Source organism: Oncorhynchus masou, chromosome 24 (genome assembly GCF_036934945.1).
Source record: "Oncorhynchus masou masou isolate Uvic2021 chromosome 24, UVic_Omas_1.1, whole genome shotgun sequence".
NCBI lineage: Eukaryota > Metazoa > Chordata > Actinopteri > Salmoniformes > Salmonidae > Oncorhynchus > Oncorhynchus masou.
Window position 1 is genome coordinate 72,335,198 of NC_088235.1, and position 17,952 is coordinate 72,353,149.

Below are 17,952 nucleotides of genomic sequence, written 5' to 3' on the forward strand. Positions count from 1 at the left end.
TGTCTGCTATCCCTCCTGTTTCCTCTGTCTCTTCTTCACAGGAGGAGCCTGGCGATTTGACAGGGGTGCCGGAGGAGTATCACGATCTGCGCACGGTGTTCAGTCGTTCCAAGGCCACTTCTCTCCCTCCACACCGGTCGTATGACTGTAGTATTGATCTCCTTCCGGGAACTACTCCCCCGGGGTAGATTATACTCTCTATCGGCTCCCGAACGTAAGGCTCTCGAGGATTATTTGTCGGTTTCGCTCGACGCCGGTACCATAGTCTCCTCCTCCTCTCCCGCCGGAGCGGGGTTTTTTTTTGTTCAGAAGAAGGACGGGTCCCTGCGCCCATGCGTGGATTATCGAGGGCTGAATGACATAACAGTTAAGAATCGTTATCCGCTTCCTCTTATGTCTTCAGCCTTCGAGATCCTGCAGGGAGCCAGGTTTTTCACCAAATTGGACCTTCGTAACGCCTACCATCTCGTGCGCATCAGGGAGGGGGACGAGTGGAAGACGGCGTTTAACACTCCGTTAGGGCACTTTGAATACCGGGTTCTTCCTTTCGGCCTCGTTAACGCTCCAGCTGTCTTTCAGGCACTAGTTAACGACGTCCTGAGAGACATGCTGAACATTTTTGTTTTCGTTTACATGGACGATATCCTGATTTTTTCACCGTCTCTCTCGATTCATGTTCAGCACGTGCGACGCGTCCTCCAGCGCCTTTTGGAGAACTGTCTTTATGTGAAGGCTGAGAAGTGCACTTTTCATGCCGCCTCTGTCCCTTTTCTCGGTTCCGTTATTTCCGCTGAGGGCATTAAGATGGATCCCGCTAAGGTCCAGGCTGTCATTGATTGGCCCGTTCCTAAGTCACGCGTCGAGCTGCAGCGCTTTCTGGGCTTCGCTAATTTCTATCGTCGTTTCATCCGTAATTTCGGTCAGGTGGCAGCTCCTCTCACAGCCCTTACTTCTGTTAAGACGTGCTTTAAGTGGTCCGTTTCCGCCCAGGGAGCTTTTGATCTTCTTAAGAATCGTTTTACATCCGCACCTATTCTTGTTACACCTGACATCTCTAGACAGTTTGTTGTTGAGGTTGACGCGTCAGAGGTGGGCGTGGGAGCCATTCTTTCTCAGCGCTCTCTCTCTGACGGCAAGGTCCATCCTTGCGCGTTTTTCTCTCATCGCTTATCGCCGTCAGAACGTAACTATGATGTTGGTAATCGCGAACTGCTCGCCATCCGCTTAGCCCTAGGCGAATGGCGACAGTGGTTGGAGGGGGCGACCGTTCCTTTTGTCGTTTGGACTGACCATAGGAACCTTGAGTACATCCGTTCAGCCAAACGACTTAATGCGCGTCAGGCTCGTTGGGCTCTGTTTTTCGCTCGTTTCGAGTTTGTTATTTCTTATCGTCCGGGCTCAAAAAACACCAAACCTGATGCTTTATCTCGTCTCTTCAGTTCTTCTGAGGTCTCCACCGACCCCGATGGGATTCTCCCTGAGGGGCGTGTTGTCGGGTTGACTGTCTGGGGAATTGAGAGGCAGGTAAAGCAAGCACTCGCTCACACTCCGTCGCCGCGAGCTTGTCCTAGGAACCTTCTGTTCGTTCCCGTTCCTACTCGTCCGGCCGTTCTTCAGTGGGCCCACTCTGCCAAGTTAGCCGGCCACCCCGGCGTTCGGGGTACGCTCGCTTCCATTCGCCAGCGTTTCTGGTGGCCCACTCGGGAACGTGACGCGCGTCGATTTGTCGCCGCTTGTTCGGTCTGTGCGCAGACTAAATCTGGGAACTCTCCTCCTGCCGGCCGTCTCAGACCGCTTCCCATTCCCTCTCGACCGTGGTCTCACATCGCTTTAGATTTTATCACCGGACTGCCTTCATCAGCGGGGAAGACAGTTATTCTTACGGTTGTCGATAGATTCTCTAAGGCGGCTCATTTCATTCCTCTCGATAAGCTCCCTTCTGCTAAGGAGACGGCTCAGATCATTATCGAGAATGTTTTCCGAATTCATGGCCTTCCGTCTGACGTCGTTTCCGACAGAGGCCCGCAGTTCACGTCTCAATTTTGGAGGGAGTTTTGCCGTTTGATTGGGGCTTCCGTCAGTCTCTCGTCCGGCTTTCATCCCCAGTCTAACGGTCAAGCCGAACGGGCCAATCAGACTGTTGGTCGCATTTTACGCAGTCTTTCTTTTCGTAACCCTGCGTCTTGGTCAGAACAGCTCCCCTGGGCAGAGTACGCCCACAACTCGCTTCCCTCGTCTGCTACCGGTCTATCCCCTTTTCAGAGTAGCCTCGGGTACCAGCCTCCGCTGTTCTCATCTCAGCTCGCCGAGTCCTGCGTCCCCTCCGCTCAGGCTTTTGTCCAGCGTTGCGAGCGCACCTGGAAGGGGGTCAGGTCGGCACTTTGCCGTAATAGGGCGCAGACTGTGAGGGCCGCTAATAGCGTAGGACCAAGAGTCCTAGATATTGTTGCGGTCAGAGAGTATGGCTCTCCACTCAGAACCTTCCCCTTAAGACAGCTTCTCGCAAGTTGGCCCCGCGGTTCATTGGTCCGTTCCGTATTTCTCAGGTCATTAATCCTGTCGCAGTGCGACTTCTTCTCCCGCGCTATCTTCGTCGCGTTCACCCGGTCTTCCATGTCTCCTGTGTTAAGCCCGTTCTTCGCGCCCCCGCTCGTCCCTCCCCCCATCCTTGTCGAGGCGCACCCATCTACAGGGTTCGTAGGATTTTGGACATGCGCCCTCGGGGCCGTGGTCATCAGTACCTAGTGGATTGGGAGGGGTACGGTCCTGAGGAGAGGAGTTGGGTTCCCTCTCGGGACGTGCTGGACCGTTCGCTGATCGATGATTTCCTCCGTTGCCGCCAGGTTTCCTCCTCGAGTGCGCCAGGAGGCGCTCGGTGAGTGGGGGGGGTACTGTCATGTCTTGTTATGTCTGTTCCTGTCCTTTCTCTTCACTCTGTCTCTCTCTGCTGGTCTTTTTAGGTTACCTTCTCTGTCTCTCATTCTTCAGCTGTTCTACATCTCCTCTAACTAGCTCATTCACTCTTCCACACCTGTTCTCTCTTCCCCCTCTGATTAGGTCTCTATTTCTCTCTCTGTTCCTGCTACTTTCAGTGTCTGATTCTTGTTTGTGTTTTTGATGCCAGAAGCAAGCTGTCGTCTCGTTTGCTTCCACCTTGTCCTGTCCTGTCGGAGTCTGCCTGGCAGGTGCATCCTGCACTATACTAACGTTCTTTTTGTTCCGCTGACAACGTTGGAAGAGGATTTATGCCATTCCTGTTTTTCATTAAAGAACTCTGTTTTCTGTTAAAACCGCTTTTGGGTCTTCACTCAAGTTCATAACATGTGTATACGTGTTGTGTGAGTGACTGTGTGTGTATGATTTGGAGTGTAAGTATGTGTGGATAGAGTCCTCTGTGTGTGCATCCGTTTCCTGTAGTCCACGATCAGCTCATTTGTCTTGCCAACGTTGAGGGAGAGGTTGTTGTCCCGGCACCACACTGCCAGGTATCTGACCTCCCGATAGCCTGTCTCGTCATCATTGGTGATCAGGCCTACTACCACTGTCGTATCATCAGCAAACTTGATGATGGTGTTGGAGGTGTGCACGGCCAAGGCAGTCGTGGGTGAACAGGGAGTACAGGAGGGGAATAGGCACCCTTGAGAGGCCTCTGTGTTGAGGGTCAGCGTGGCGGATGTGTTTGGACTACCCTCACCAACTGGTGGCAGCCCATCAAGAAGCCAGGATCCAGGTGCAGAGGGAGGCGTTCAGTCCCAGGGTCCTTAGATTAGTGATGGGCTAGGAGGACACTATGGTTTTGAATGCTGAGCTGTAGTCAATGAACAGCATTCTCATGTAGGTATTCCTTTTGTCCAGGTGTGAAAGGTCAGTGTGGAGTGCAATAGAGATTGCGTCATCTGTGGATCAGTTTGTGCCATATGCAAATTGTAGTGGGTCCAGGATTTCTGGGATGATGGTGTTGATGTGAGCCATGACCAGCCTTTCAAAGCATTTCATGGATACAAATGTGAGTGCTATGGGCGGTAGTCATTTAGACAGATTACCTTGGCGTCCTTGGCACAGGGACTATGGTGGTCTGCTTGAAACATGTAGGTATTACAGACTGGGCCTGGGAGAGGTTGAAAATGTCAGTGAACTCCTTGCCAGCTAGTCAGCGCATGCTCTGAGTATGCGTTCTGGTAATCCGTCTGCCCTTGTGAATATTAACCTGCTTAAAAAGGTCTTACTCACATCGGCAACGGAGAGCGAGATTACACAGTCGTCCAGAACAGCTGGTGCTCTCAGACATGGTTCAGTGTTGCTTGACTCGAAACGAGCATAGAAGGCATTTAGCTTGGCTGCTGCTTGACAAATATTAGGAATCTCATCATAAAGGCCCAAGTAGCCTACCCACTGCCAGCTGTTGGCTTAAGAGTGCAAAGACCAGAGTGGACACATTCACTAAATAATGCAATTTCTTTGTGACAAAATGATCAGTAGATTTCAAAATGTGATGGAAACCCATTTATTTTTAATGTTGCATTTTTATGTGCACTACACAATCACGCACAGCTTTTTATCAGCAACAAGTCAATTTGATAGAAATGCATCTCCCCTGGGAAAATGTGCATACTGTTTTTCAACCTGGACTCAGGGGTAGGCCAAACATAGTAAATGTTAATGCGGACCACACAAGTTAGTATGGTAAGTATTCATTTGTTGATGTCCATTATTAATTTAGTATGATATCTTACAAATTGCAATTCAGACAAAATGTTATGAATTTGCAAACATATAATATGTTACGAATTCCAATTTGGTGTTCCTAACGCTAGCTGGGTGGCTAATGGTAACATTAAAAAGGTGGCTAACGTTAGCTAGGCTAAAGGTTAGGGGTTAAGGTTAGGGTTAAGGTTAGCTAGCATGCAAAGTAGCGACAAAGTAATAAGTAGTTGCTAAATTGCAAAAATGCTAAAGTTGTCCCTGATGGAATTCAAACACGCAAACCTGACCAATCACCCTACTTTTGTTTTGTCTTAAGAAACCATCTGTCTTAAGTAAACATACCAAACGTAACATATCATACCAATTTGAGTGTCCCGGATTTACATGCACTATTATTACGTCTAGTCTATGAGACCGTGCTGTTTTATTAAAATGATTTTAGAATAATCGTATGAAAATCTGTCGCCAATTGGATGGAAACCTAGCTATTGACAGAGTCTATGTCCCAAATGGAACCGTATTCCCTATGTAGTGCACTACTTTTTTTTTTTTACCGGAGCCTGGTCAAAAGTAGTGGCACTACTGCTACATAGGGAATTGGGTGTCATTTGGGACGCTCACAGACAGGGGAAAATGAACAGTAACTCACTTTGGCCATACATTATCTGGTACTTGGCAACGTATTCCGATTGAAATACCTCTTGCTTTGGGCAAAACAAATCCAAATCCATGGTGGTGTTAAGTGGAAATGTTTTGAAGAGAGAGAAAGGTGAGGGGAATGGAAGGGAGAGCGGCAAGTCAAATTCATTCATTCAGTTTGCTCTAAATGCCCCATTCGTTTCAGTCAGGGCGTAGGTCATTGTCTCGCCACAATTCAATATGCCTGCAAAAACGTCAGAGTCCAAGAACTTTGAGCTCGATTGCTCTGAACTACCAAGTGCCTGTACCTTACAATTAGATGCTGATTAAGGATGTCTGCTATAGTCTGTCTATCCGTCAATCTGCTACAGACTGTCCCTATACCTACACTCCTGTGTCAGATAGAAGTAGGATAATTAGATCAGTATTTGACATCAGTGGCCTTTCCCTCCGTCATGTGTAGTCTAACAAAACAGATAAGGACGTCTGGTTCCCAGAAAGGAGATTGGGGGAGAAGGATAAACATAAATTGCATTTGATTAATGTTTCTGAGGCTTGATTACACCTGCAGGGATGATTATGTGTTAATGACTAGAGTTGCAACATTTTGGGAACTTTCAAGTAAATTCCCTAGGTTTTCTAGAAATCCTGGTCGGAGGATTCCAGATTCCCTGCTTCTTCCTTCCTGAATTTATTGAAAGTTCCTGGAGTCTTGCAACCCTAGTAATGCCACACGCAGTTGTACCTGGATGATCAGAGATGTGGACCAGGAAGATTATTAGAACTATTGTCTTCCATGTGGGCAGTACAAGATAAAACATACTCTTTACAAGACTGAGGAGGTAAAGGGAAGAGAGAGAGAGTGTGTGTGTGTGTGTGTGTGTGTGTGTGTGTGTGTGTGTGTGTGTGTGTGTGTGTGTGTGTGTGTGAGCGCACGCGGCACAGAAGACAAGAGGTGCAACACATACAGTGCCTTCACAAAGTATTCAGACCCCTTGACTTCCACATTTTGTTACGTTACAGGCTTATTCTAAAATGGATTACATTTTTTAATAATCTACACACAATACCCCATAACGACGAAGCTAAAAATGTTTTGTTTTATTTTTAGAAATGTTTGCTAATTTATTTTTTACATTCAAATAATGAAATATCACATTTCCATAAGTATTAAAGCACCGTTGGCAGCGATTACAGCATCAAGTGTTCTTGGGTATAACGCTACAAGCTTGGCACACCATTCTTCTCTGCAGATCCTCAAGCTCTATCAGGTTGGGTGGGAAGCGTTGCTGCACAGCTATTTTCAGGTCTGTCCAGAGTTGTTCGATTGCGTTCAAGTCTGGGTAGTTTCTTCCATCTCCACAGAGGAACTCTGGAGCTCTGTCAGAGTGACCACCTCCCTGACCAAGAGTCTTCACCCCCGATTGCTCAGTTTGGCCAGGCAGACAGCTCTAGGAAGAGTCTTGGTGGTTCCAAACTTCTTCCATTTAAGAATGATGGAGGCCACTGTGTGTTGGGGAATAATCCGAATTAGTTGGTAACATAGGTAAGATGTTTTATATTCATCATATGTTTGTAAGTTACTTCTCATCAGAATGTTGTTTTTGTATAATACTGTGGCGGGGTTGCAGTATCTGTTCTATGTCAAGACTAAGTTGCTTGGGCCGGAGAGAGGGAAGAGGTCAAGTGTGTATCTCTTGGCTCCACAATGTCTGTGTGCCAGTCAGTGTGTCTCTGTGATCTTGTCAAGATAGAATGGATTTGATATATGCCTGTTGATATGGAGGATTTGTTTATGGTTCTGAGTTTGAGAAGAGAGCATAGCTGAACAATAAATGATGTCTTATGCTGTCTCATCATGTGTGTCTTTTGCCATTAAAGGATCTCAGTTGCAATGTAGTAGGGACTCTCAGAGAATTCATTGATAGACACTGAATTGATCTGAGAGTCACAGGGTTGTGATAGAGCTCATATAATTAAAGATGGACTTTGATAACTAACTCTGACTTGTGTGTGGTTTGCTCTCATGATTTGGTAAATAGAGGAAATTTCCACGACATGTGTTCTTGGCAACCTTCAATGCTGCAGACATTGTTTAGCACCCTTCCCCAGATCTGTGTCTCGTGGGCTCAACAGACAATTTCTTCAACCTCAAGGCTTGGTTTTTGCTCTGACATGCACTGTCAACTGTGGGACCTTACACTGTTTTCGCTTTGTCATTATGGGGTATTGTGTGTAGATTGCCGAGGAACATTTTTTATTTCATCCATTTTAGAATAAAGCCGTAACGTAACAAAATGTGGAAAAAGGGAAGGGGTTTGAATACTTTCCGAAGGCACTGTACATACAGTATATGCATTCTATTCCATTTTCAATTCACTTCCATTTTTATTATGTTAGAGTATGTTTGTGGATTTGTTAGTCTAATATGTTGTGCTTGTGTGGATGGATATACTTATACTTCACTTTTAATCAAAGAAGGAAAAGAGCACAACAGACCATGCCAGAAAGGAAGTTGTTAGTAGGGCCAAGCAATAATTTTCTCATTTTAATGACTATTCTGAACACAGTCACCCTTGATTCAGTGCCACTCTCCTTGTGATGCATAGAATGAAAAGAAAAGAAAGCCACTAAATGATTCCCATTGGTCCACCAACCCCACTCCGCCTCCCCCTGAGAAACCGGTTTTCCTCATCCACGAATATTGCCAGTCTCTTCCAATCAGAAGACGCGACTTAGTATCATTAGCATTATCATTAACAAGCGCTATGAGATAAAAGAAAGACAAATCCTTCCGAGGGAAAACAGACAACATCTGGACTTCACACAACGATGTGTGTCCATTTCCTCAAATGGCACCTCTACAGCACTTTAAATCGATATGATAATCCAAAAATTATTATATCTATACGGCCTAGGAGCCAAAATAATTCAAGGGCTTAAATCAGGCACAACTGTGGTTCATAGAATGTCCATAGTGAACTATGGGCCCTAGTCAACAATAGTGCACTATATATGGAATACGGTCCCATTTGGGGTGCGACCATTGTATATGGGTGCATGTTTGTTGTGATCAAAATTATGTTCATCCAGATCAATTGTTTTCAATGCTGGCGCACATCCCAACCTTAATGGGAACTGTCATATTGATGTGGAAATGATTTGGGTTAGGTTCAGCCCATGTAGTGAGAGATGTGTGTCTCTTCGGTAATGAGCAAATAAGGCTAGATAGAGGAGTGCTGAAGAGGCATAATGGTTCTTGATTACTGCAGCATTAGTATGGAGGGGCTCACCTTAGTGCGGGGCCTGATCTGAATCTTGCCACCTCTCTGCAAAATTGTGTTTTAAAAACACTCACCGTACTCGGTCTCACATCTGCTGACAACACACAGTGGTAGCGTCCCAATGGCGCCATATTCCCTATATAGTGCACTACCTTTGACCAAAAGCTGTGCACTATAAAGGGAATAGGGTGACATTTGGGACGAGCCGAGGACAATGTCTCATCACTTCTACCAACACACGCGCCTTCTCACCACTACACTCAAACACTGAATTCCATATCGAACGCTAGCCTCTTCACCGTAGATCTAAGAGGATTGGCTACATATAAGCTTTACGGTAATTGCTTCTGATGGGTTGCCATTTTGCTTCCATCTATCCAATCCTCTGAGATCTAGAGTGTAGGGGCTAAGGGTCCATATCAGTGCCTGGATCAGTGTTAGGTAGGGTTAATGTCTAGGTAATTACAATGCTCTGAGCGAGAGAAGAGAGGCGAAGCCATAGCAAAAGAGGCAGAAATGTGTGTTCGCTCTGGTATAGCTAGTCTGTAAGATACGCAGGTCATACAGTCGGCCATGTTGGAATACGATGAGAGAGCTAATGCTAATCACATCACTAGTTTGACCTTTGAACTTGTTGTACAAATCATCTCCTTCCTATGTTTGTGAAATATGAAGGCAATGTCGGTCATGCTAATATCACGTATTTGATTAACTGGAATATGCTAACAGATCTAAGCTAAGTTAACCACATCGCTAGCCTTGTACGAACCATCCTGATTTCACAAGCTTACATTCTGTTTCACTAGCGAAACAGAAGGTAAGCTAAACAGAATGTAAGCTTGTGAGATCAGGAGGGTTGGTATGAGGCCACCACATACTTTAGTTTGGCATTTGAACTTGCATTGTAAAGCGCCTCCTCCTGTTGCGGCCTTATTGGCTCAATGGCTTCATTACAACAACAAATCGACCGCATGTGTGTGTCAACCACACACGTGTCAAATTCTCCATATGTGTACACACCAGTTATTTTCTTCTCGTTTGGTTGCTGAGGGGAGAGAAAAAATTGTTGATTTTTAGTTGATAGTTGATTCTGATAAAGGACTTTATTTATTTGGATAAGCTGAGGCACAACGACGACTTCATCTCCCTGGAGTAGAAAAGTGTAGATAAGTCAAAGGTTGCATCCCAAATGGTATCCTATTCCCTACATAGTGCACCTCTTTCGACCTGTTGAACAGTAGTGCACGATATAGGGAATGAGGTGCTATTTGGGACGTAACCACAATCATTCAGCAGGGTTTGTGAATTAAATGGAGACAAATAGGGATATTATCTGTCTGGAGATTCAGATCAAAACGCAGTAATTGGTGTTGTTGGTGTTGTTCCGCGAGCGTGAATAGCGACAGTTCAGGCTCAGGGCATCTGGGAGCTTGGCTTCACAGCGTTTTAATTCGGCATCGCAAACAATGACAACAGATGCAAACAGACACAGGCACACAGCTCTCTCTCTACACACACACACACACACACACACACACACACACACACACACAGACACACACAGACACACACAGACACACACACACACACACACACACACACACACACACACACACACACACACACACACACACACACACACACACACACTCCATCCCTCTCAAAAACCCAGGATGTGGATGTGTACGAGCATGCACAGACAAACAGAAGCAATCCACTGTGGACATGGTGGAGCCTGAGTGAATGTCAACTGATCTACTATCACCAATAGGTGAATTTGTCTCCGTGGGTTCTAAATGTCAGTCTTGTCACTGAAAATGTCACATTTTGTTGGTGATGGGGGACAGAATGGGGAAAAAAATAATTATTCACAGTCAATTCTCCACTTCTCAAATTAGTCCACCCAATGGAACAGGAACCACAACTTATTAAGGCTTCATATAGCATACATAAACAGTTCACAAGCACTTTAAAGATCCTTCACAAATCCTCTATAAGCTTATGTCATACTCTACCAGGGGTGTTTAAAGGGTGACATAACAGCTCCCTATGTAGGTCGGTACATGGCCAAATATGACCAAACATTCTGAGGTGGGGGCTACCATTGGATAAAATAAGTCAGACAAAAGAGCTCAATGCTCAGCTTCCAACTTCGATTTCCGTCGCTGGTAACAACACTTTTTTGTATTTTCTTTTATACTTGATCCAGTTTGCTGGAGCTTTTGTTTGCAGTGCCTCTCTGCCTCAGAATATCGAACTGTTTCCAAGGATGAGGGGTAAAAAAGCCTGGTTAATGCCTTCTTTTGTTCCTAATGCATCGCTAATAGACTAATAAGGGATCTCATTAAGCAATTTACTACACAATTATTATCTCATTTTGGGTGGAAAAGGAAGATGGATGAACATGAAAGTGGGAGAGAATGCACAGTACATCATGAGAGAGTGGATTTTAGCTTAGAGATAATTAGGCTTGGGCCACACACGCGGACAAATTCACACAGACACACACTTCAAATACAATATGTTCCTTCCTTACTAGGCTGCTTCATATGGTTGTGCAACAGTACAGTACGGTCTACATATAGACTGCTCTTCCAATGAGGTAAAAGTGGGTTTTCAAAAGCTTATTCAATCTAATATGGGCAGCACTCAACTGAGCGGGAAGTAGCTCAAGAGAAAGATAGACATAGGAAAGGTCAGGGTGGGGAATATATATAGATACAATTGGAGGGGGAGATCAAAAGAGGGTAAGATAGAGAGATTGTTCTTTTTAATTGCACTTTTCAATGCCAAAGAACAAAGAATTAGGAAGAATGATTGTGTGTGTGTGTGTGTGTGTGTGTGTGTGTGTGTGTGTGTGTGTGTGTGTGTGTGTGTGTGTGTGTGTGTGTGTGTGTGTGCGAGTGAGCGTAAAAGAGTGAGAGAGAAAGGAAGGAAGAATAACCAATTCCTTTTGAGAGCACCAAAGCACAACCTGCCTATAAGGCCAGACCAGAACGCTTGGTTCTCAGCAGGCTGTGAAATGGCCTTTGAAATAGAGGTAAACCCATTAAGTGCCGACGATCCAGGGTCCATCAGATCAGCTTCACTTTGGTTTCTCTTCTATACAGCTTTTGTCCAGTTGCTAAGGTAATGAGACAGATACACATACTTACATACTGGTACACACACATTTTAAAACATACACTCTTTCTCTCTAAAAAAATACTCACAACCCCCCCCCCCCCCCCCCCACACACACACACACACACACACATAATATGCGGTACATCCCGATTAATTTACGTGAATGCCGTCGCTCTCGTTTGCAATTTATTTTTTAAACATGAATTTAAGTTAGACTCATGTTAATTTTGTGAAAACAGACATAATGGTATGACTTCCAGACATAGGTTGCGCCCCCAAATGTCAACCTATTCCCTGTTTAGTGCACTATGTTTGACCAGGGCATACAAGGCTCTGGTCAAATGTAGTGCACTACCGTATATAGGGAACAGGGCACCATGTGGAATGTAACCATAGAGATGGACAAGTGAGAGCTCTCTGTTGACAAAGAGCAGCTGTTGTTTATCAACAGCAGACGGAAATTGCCACTTTCCACTCCTGCGTCTTTTGAGGGAGATAGACGAAATGAGGATGATGGTGTCTTTGAAATCTGTGATTGCATTAGCGAGAGAAAGAGAGGGGGGATGAGAGAAAGTGAGAGAACGAAGGAACAAAAGAGGAGGGGGAGAGAGAATGTGTGTGACATAGACAGACAAATCGAGAGAAAGAGAATGAGAGAGAGAAAACAGAAACACAGAGAGACCCATGGCATTATCATCAGTTGTAAAGGAGAGGGATGGGTTTTGTAATGGAAGCCAACTGGCTCGTTAGAATTATCTCTCTTGTGATGCTGCAGTTAGTGGTCAAGGGTCATAGGAATGGAATGAGGATGATGAGCTGACATATCTCCACATCACAAAACTTATTTAGGTAATAAGATTGTCCATTATGATTCTGGACACACATATGTAGCGTTTTTTTAAAATCTAAATCCAGAAAAACTGTCAGACACTCTCTGCAGTGAGTTGTGACATGAATACAAAACAGATCGTAACTCCCAGCCAGTGGTTTAACTGGGCAGATGTCACTTACTTTATTATCTCCAGGGGGTGCTTTATGTATGTTAATTCAGAACCAGACCCTGGTTTGTGGACTCAGTCATGACCAGCCCAGCTGACCATTATAGGCCTACTATAACACTGACAAGGCATTGCACAATTGATCAGTAGGCTACACACTGAGTTGACTTGTTATTTGTAGCTCTGGTCCAGGTTGCTGGTACGTGTTTGTCCACAACTGTGTACTAATGACCTGGACCAGAGCTAGGCTATTTGGTGTTGCAGCAAAAGTGAGTGGGCAAAGAATAACATTTCATTTTGACAGAGTCGACATCACCCTTGGCTCCGGGGGAAATCAGAGCACTGTATGCCTAGCCTGGTGCCAGATCTGTTAGTGCTCTTGCCAACTCCATTGCTGCCATTGTCAAGCCAAACATGACTTGAGTGACAAGGAGTTGGCATGAGAGCACAAACAGACTGGCACTCAGGCTACAGCATGCCAACGTGATCATACATGGCCAGAATATTCCAACAATCCAATACAAAATCTAGCCCGGTGGTCTCAGATCTAATTGGGCTGTCTTGCCAACTCCTAGGCTAAATGGCCATTGTCGTCACACAATGGCTATAGAAGGTTGCTAAAAGACAGCACAAACAAGTCTTTAGTGTGGAAAGGGGACACATGGGCTACTTTTAATTTCATAAATGAAACACAGTTCATTTATTAGCCTGGCCACATTTCAAAATGTGGATATGAGGTGACTACCTTTGGACATTGTGGCACAAACAACAATAATTAATCGTATCCTTACTCTGGAAATACTACGTACTCCAATTTGATTAACATTAACCTTGCAGAGGAACTTTATAAGTGCCTTGCAGAGGAGCAGAGTTTATTAGAATACAATCACAGAGGGCCAGCACAACCTCATTGATTAGGGGGCTTTCGTGCCATAGATTTAATTACACCAATGAAAGAAAAGGACCACTCCACACCATTCGATGTATGCACACATGCACGCCAACACACGTGCTTGCGCTTAAAAATGTATATAGCTATCCCCTTGCAGTCTTCACAGATCGTTTTTTCATTAAAGTTTCAAAAGGGAAATTAAGAGACACGTTTCGAAGTGTAATTCGTCATCATACACGTGTGTGCCCGTTTTTTGTTATCAATTAACATGTAATACAAAGCCTATTCTGTGTAAACTACATCGAGCGCTTAGCCTAATTGGTAACGCTCGTCGTCGTTTAAACTTTTGTAGCCTAATGCATGATCAATACCGTCCTTAGCATCCGTGTAAGTGCTTCTGCATGCTCCTCCGAGTAGAACTCGGCTAGGCGAAGTGAACGTATGTGCCTCGCATACTAGTGATGGGTCGTTCGCGAACGAGTCGGCTCTAGGTGAACGTTGGGAGCCGGCTTGCATATCAGAAGAGACGAATCTATTTATACAAATATTTAAAAAATTTACACATGAATAACCAAAATATTTAAATGACTAGAATTAACTAATTCAAGGAACCAAAAAATAAATAAATAATATAGACCTAAATGCTCAAGCGCACATATTCGTTCTGACTGTCTGCTCAGACTAACAGCCTCACCTGTTGTTCCTTGCAAACAGACACGCAGTGTCAACCAATGAACCAAAGATGCGTGAGGGAGGGCCGAGCCAACTCACTCACAGTCACACACTTAGCAGCTAAGGAGAGAGGGGAAGGACAGCTGTGAAAACAACAGCTGGAAAATGAGTAGGAAGCACAGTAGCATTTGGATGCATTTTAATAATGTAGACAATGTTAGAGCACAGTGTAGAATTTGCCAAAACAAAATCTCATATAAAGCCGGTTCTACGCACAACCTACACCAGCATATGCGAACTGTGCACCCAACCGTGAAGCTAGCTGTAGCTGGCCTGCAAGTGATAGTGGTGGAGCCAGCGTATCCACTCAGTCAAGTAGGCCTACTCCACGACCCACAGCAACGCAGTCTTCTATGGACCAGTTTATGCCAAAGTCTATGTCTGTACCAAAACAAGGCCACATTGATACTGCATTGGCTAAAATGATTGCCACTGATTTCCAGCCATTTTTGATCATGGAGGACAGAGGTTTTAGAAATTATAGCAATAGTCTAAATCAATGTACACAATTCCAAGAAGGAAAACCCTTTCAAAATAACTTATTCCACAACTGTACGAGAGCACACAGGCTTCAGTGCGGGAAAGAGTCCGAAAAGCTACTGCAATTTGCCTTACCACTGACTGCTGGACATCAAGGGTAACCACATCATTGAAGATTTTTCGATGGCTAGCTGTCTTCTGGACTGCTTTGAGTTCAGCGACGGACACACCTCAGAGAACTTGGCAGAGGAACTGTTGAGAGTGGCCAGAGAAAGGCAAGTAAATGGAAAAGTGGTTTGTTGTGTTAGCGACAATGCAGCTAACATAACCAAAGCCATGAAAATGTCCAAATGGACCCATCATCCATGTCTTGCCCACACAATCAACGTGATTGCAAGATATGCTCTAAAGGTGATGAAGCCCACTGTGGACAAAGTGAAAGCAGCTGTGGAATACTTCCACAGGAGCACAGTAGGTGCTGAAAAACTAAAGTCTACACAACACCAGATGGGGATGCCTGAGCTGAAGCCTAAACAAGACTGCACTAAAAGGTAGAATTCAACATTTTATATGTTGAAGCAGTTTCTTGAGTCAAAGGATGCCATCATCTCTATCCTGGCCATTGTCAATGCACCTGTTGATGCTCTGACCCAAGAGGAATAGGAGGTGGTGGAGGAAGTGTGCAGAGTCCTGGAACCCTTTGAGCAGGTCACTGTGGAGATCAGTGGAGAGACGTAGAGCAAGCAGTTATTACTACATCATTATTTAATCCAGTATTATATATGTATATGAGCAGTAGATGCGAATGTGGTATCAGTAGACAAAACATTAACCTGAAGTATTAAGTTAAGATTCTCTCTTTTCAGCTATGTGACAGCCTCAAAAACGATACTCCTGTGTAAGGGTTTGCAGCGAATCACAGCCAGCCGCCAGAGAGAAGCAAATGTAACCATAGGACATGTGACAGAGTCGACGGACACCCTATGTGCATCAATGGACAGAAAGTTCCACAGAATGGAATATAATCACGTGCTATCAGAAACTGCTGCACTTAACCACAGATTTAAGAAGTTAGCCTTCAGTGATGCTAGAGTGATTGATGAGGATCTTCAAAGAATAACCTCAGCAGCAGGGAGGGACAGCCCCAGCAGTCAGCTGGCTCAGGCACCAGGTAGTGCCACAAACATCTGCTGTTTGGCGAGAGAGCAACTGGGGATGCAGCACGAAGTAATCCCTCAACTGATGCCATAATGGAGGTCCAATCCTATTTGTAGGAGCCCCTCCTCCAAAGATCTGCAGATCCTCTGAGCTGGTGGAAGAACAAGGCCTCTGTCTACCCATGGCTTACTAAAGTCATGACAGGGAGACACTGCATAGTGGCCACATCCGTTCCCTTTGAGAGGATCTTCTCAAAAACGGGACAAATAATTACTGAGAGAAGAAAACGCATCAGCCGCTCGAAAGTGAGGCAGCATTTCTGAATGCAAATCTCTCATAAAGGAAAAATATGGTCAGCATTGCTGTGTGCTGCTGGTTATAACATGGCAATAAAGAAGAGAGAGAAAAGGGGGACCAGTATAATGTTTTAAGTGGGATTCTTCAGTTTTGCACATTGTTATTTATTTTTCTTTGATATGGTGCAATATTCTATTATTATGTTGTTCAGATTGTATTCTATTTAAATGGTTACATTTATATGCACTTTGTTTATATACATTAAAAAGTTATATTTTAAATGCACATGTGTAATAGCATCCTTCTTTTTTACATTTATTTCAATTTGTGGGATGCTGCAGTTTTGCAAATTGTTATTTATTTTTCTTTGATATGGTGCAATATTCTATTATTATGTTGTTCAGATTGTATTTGATTTGAATTGTTACATTTATATGCACTTTGTTTATATACATTAAAAAGTTATATTTTAAATGCACATGTGTAATAGCATCCTTCTTTTTTTACATTTATTTCAATTTGTGGGATGCTGCAGTTTTGCAAATTGTTATTTATTTTTCTTTGATATGGTGCAATATTCTATTATGTTGTTCAGATTGTATTCGATTTGAATGTTTAGATTTATATGCACTTTGTTCATATACATTAAAAAGTTATACTTTAAATGCACATATTTTTCATAACAAACCAATGCATTTTTAAATACTTCGTAGTTAAGGTAGAGTATGATTTCATGTAATAATTTAATTATAATTGTTTTAACACCAATCATAGTCAAACGATCGCAAACTGCTTGATTTGAAAAAATATAAAACATTTTTTTTTTTAAAGAGCCGGCTCTTTTTGGTGAGCTGAACCGAACGAGCCGGCTCAATGAAAAGAGCCGGAATGCTCTCATCACTATCGCACACTCCTTAAAAGACCTTCACTTGATAAACGAGAAAAACAAAGCGGAAATAGTACTATTTGTTCCTCTTGAGTCGCCGTAGTGTACGCTTCATGAACCTCGTCTGAATTAGTCTAAGATAACTCAAGAAGTCTGTAATTAATTTAGACGTTTTTGCCGAGGAGGTCTTAGTCACGCAATTTTACATCTAAGATGTTTGTTGCATTATTTTTTTCCAGTGAAAAAATGTGCATGAAAACGAGTCTTATGTCCTTGAATGACAACAAACACTTCTTTGAATAATCCCTACTGTTCACCAATCACAAACTAAGGGGCGTAGAATTCGGCGACCGAACTTCTGAACTTCGGTTTGCCTCAAGAAAACAAATGTCACGTGGACGAACAGCCGAAGAAAAACCTCGCTGAAGACCAAAATGAACAAAAACGTTACAAAATATGCACAATGCCATTAGTGATACTGTGGTGTAAAAAAATGCACTTCAAATACTCACAGATGGAGCCAAAGTTGTCGCGAAAAGAATCCAATAGACAGGGACGCACATCTTGAGTGTTCAAAGCTGTATGAATGCGCCAGTACAACTCAGCTCACAGTCCGCTCTTACTGAACTGCTGTCTATTTAAAGAAATCTCCATGCATCCTTTATCATAGACAGACAATGACGTGCAGTAAGGCAGGTAGCGGGAAGCTTCTCTCTCCACCACCCAGAAAGATTAATCTAAAACCATCTGCTCTCT

At 44.0% G+C, this 17,952-nt stretch overlaps 1 protein-coding gene across 1 annotated transcript in view; it reads right to left on the reverse strand.

Annotated features, from left to right (window-relative positions):
• Window positions 1-17,311, reverse strand: part of LOC135511435 (growth hormone-releasing hormone receptor-like) — a 58,919-nt gene extending 41,608 nt beyond the window's left edge. The window contains exons 1-3 of the mRNA XM_064932942.1: window positions 17,274-17,311; window positions 15,506-15,567; window positions 14,991-15,085 (exon numbers count right to left, since the gene is read on the reverse strand). Coding sequence (XP_064789014.1) covers window positions 14,991-15,085; window positions 15,506-15,567; window positions 17,274-17,311 — 195 coding nt within the window. The remainder of the gene's footprint in view (window positions 1-14,990; window positions 15,086-15,505; window positions 15,568-17,273) is intronic.
• Between the last annotated feature and the right edge of the window lie 641 nt (window positions 17,312-17,952).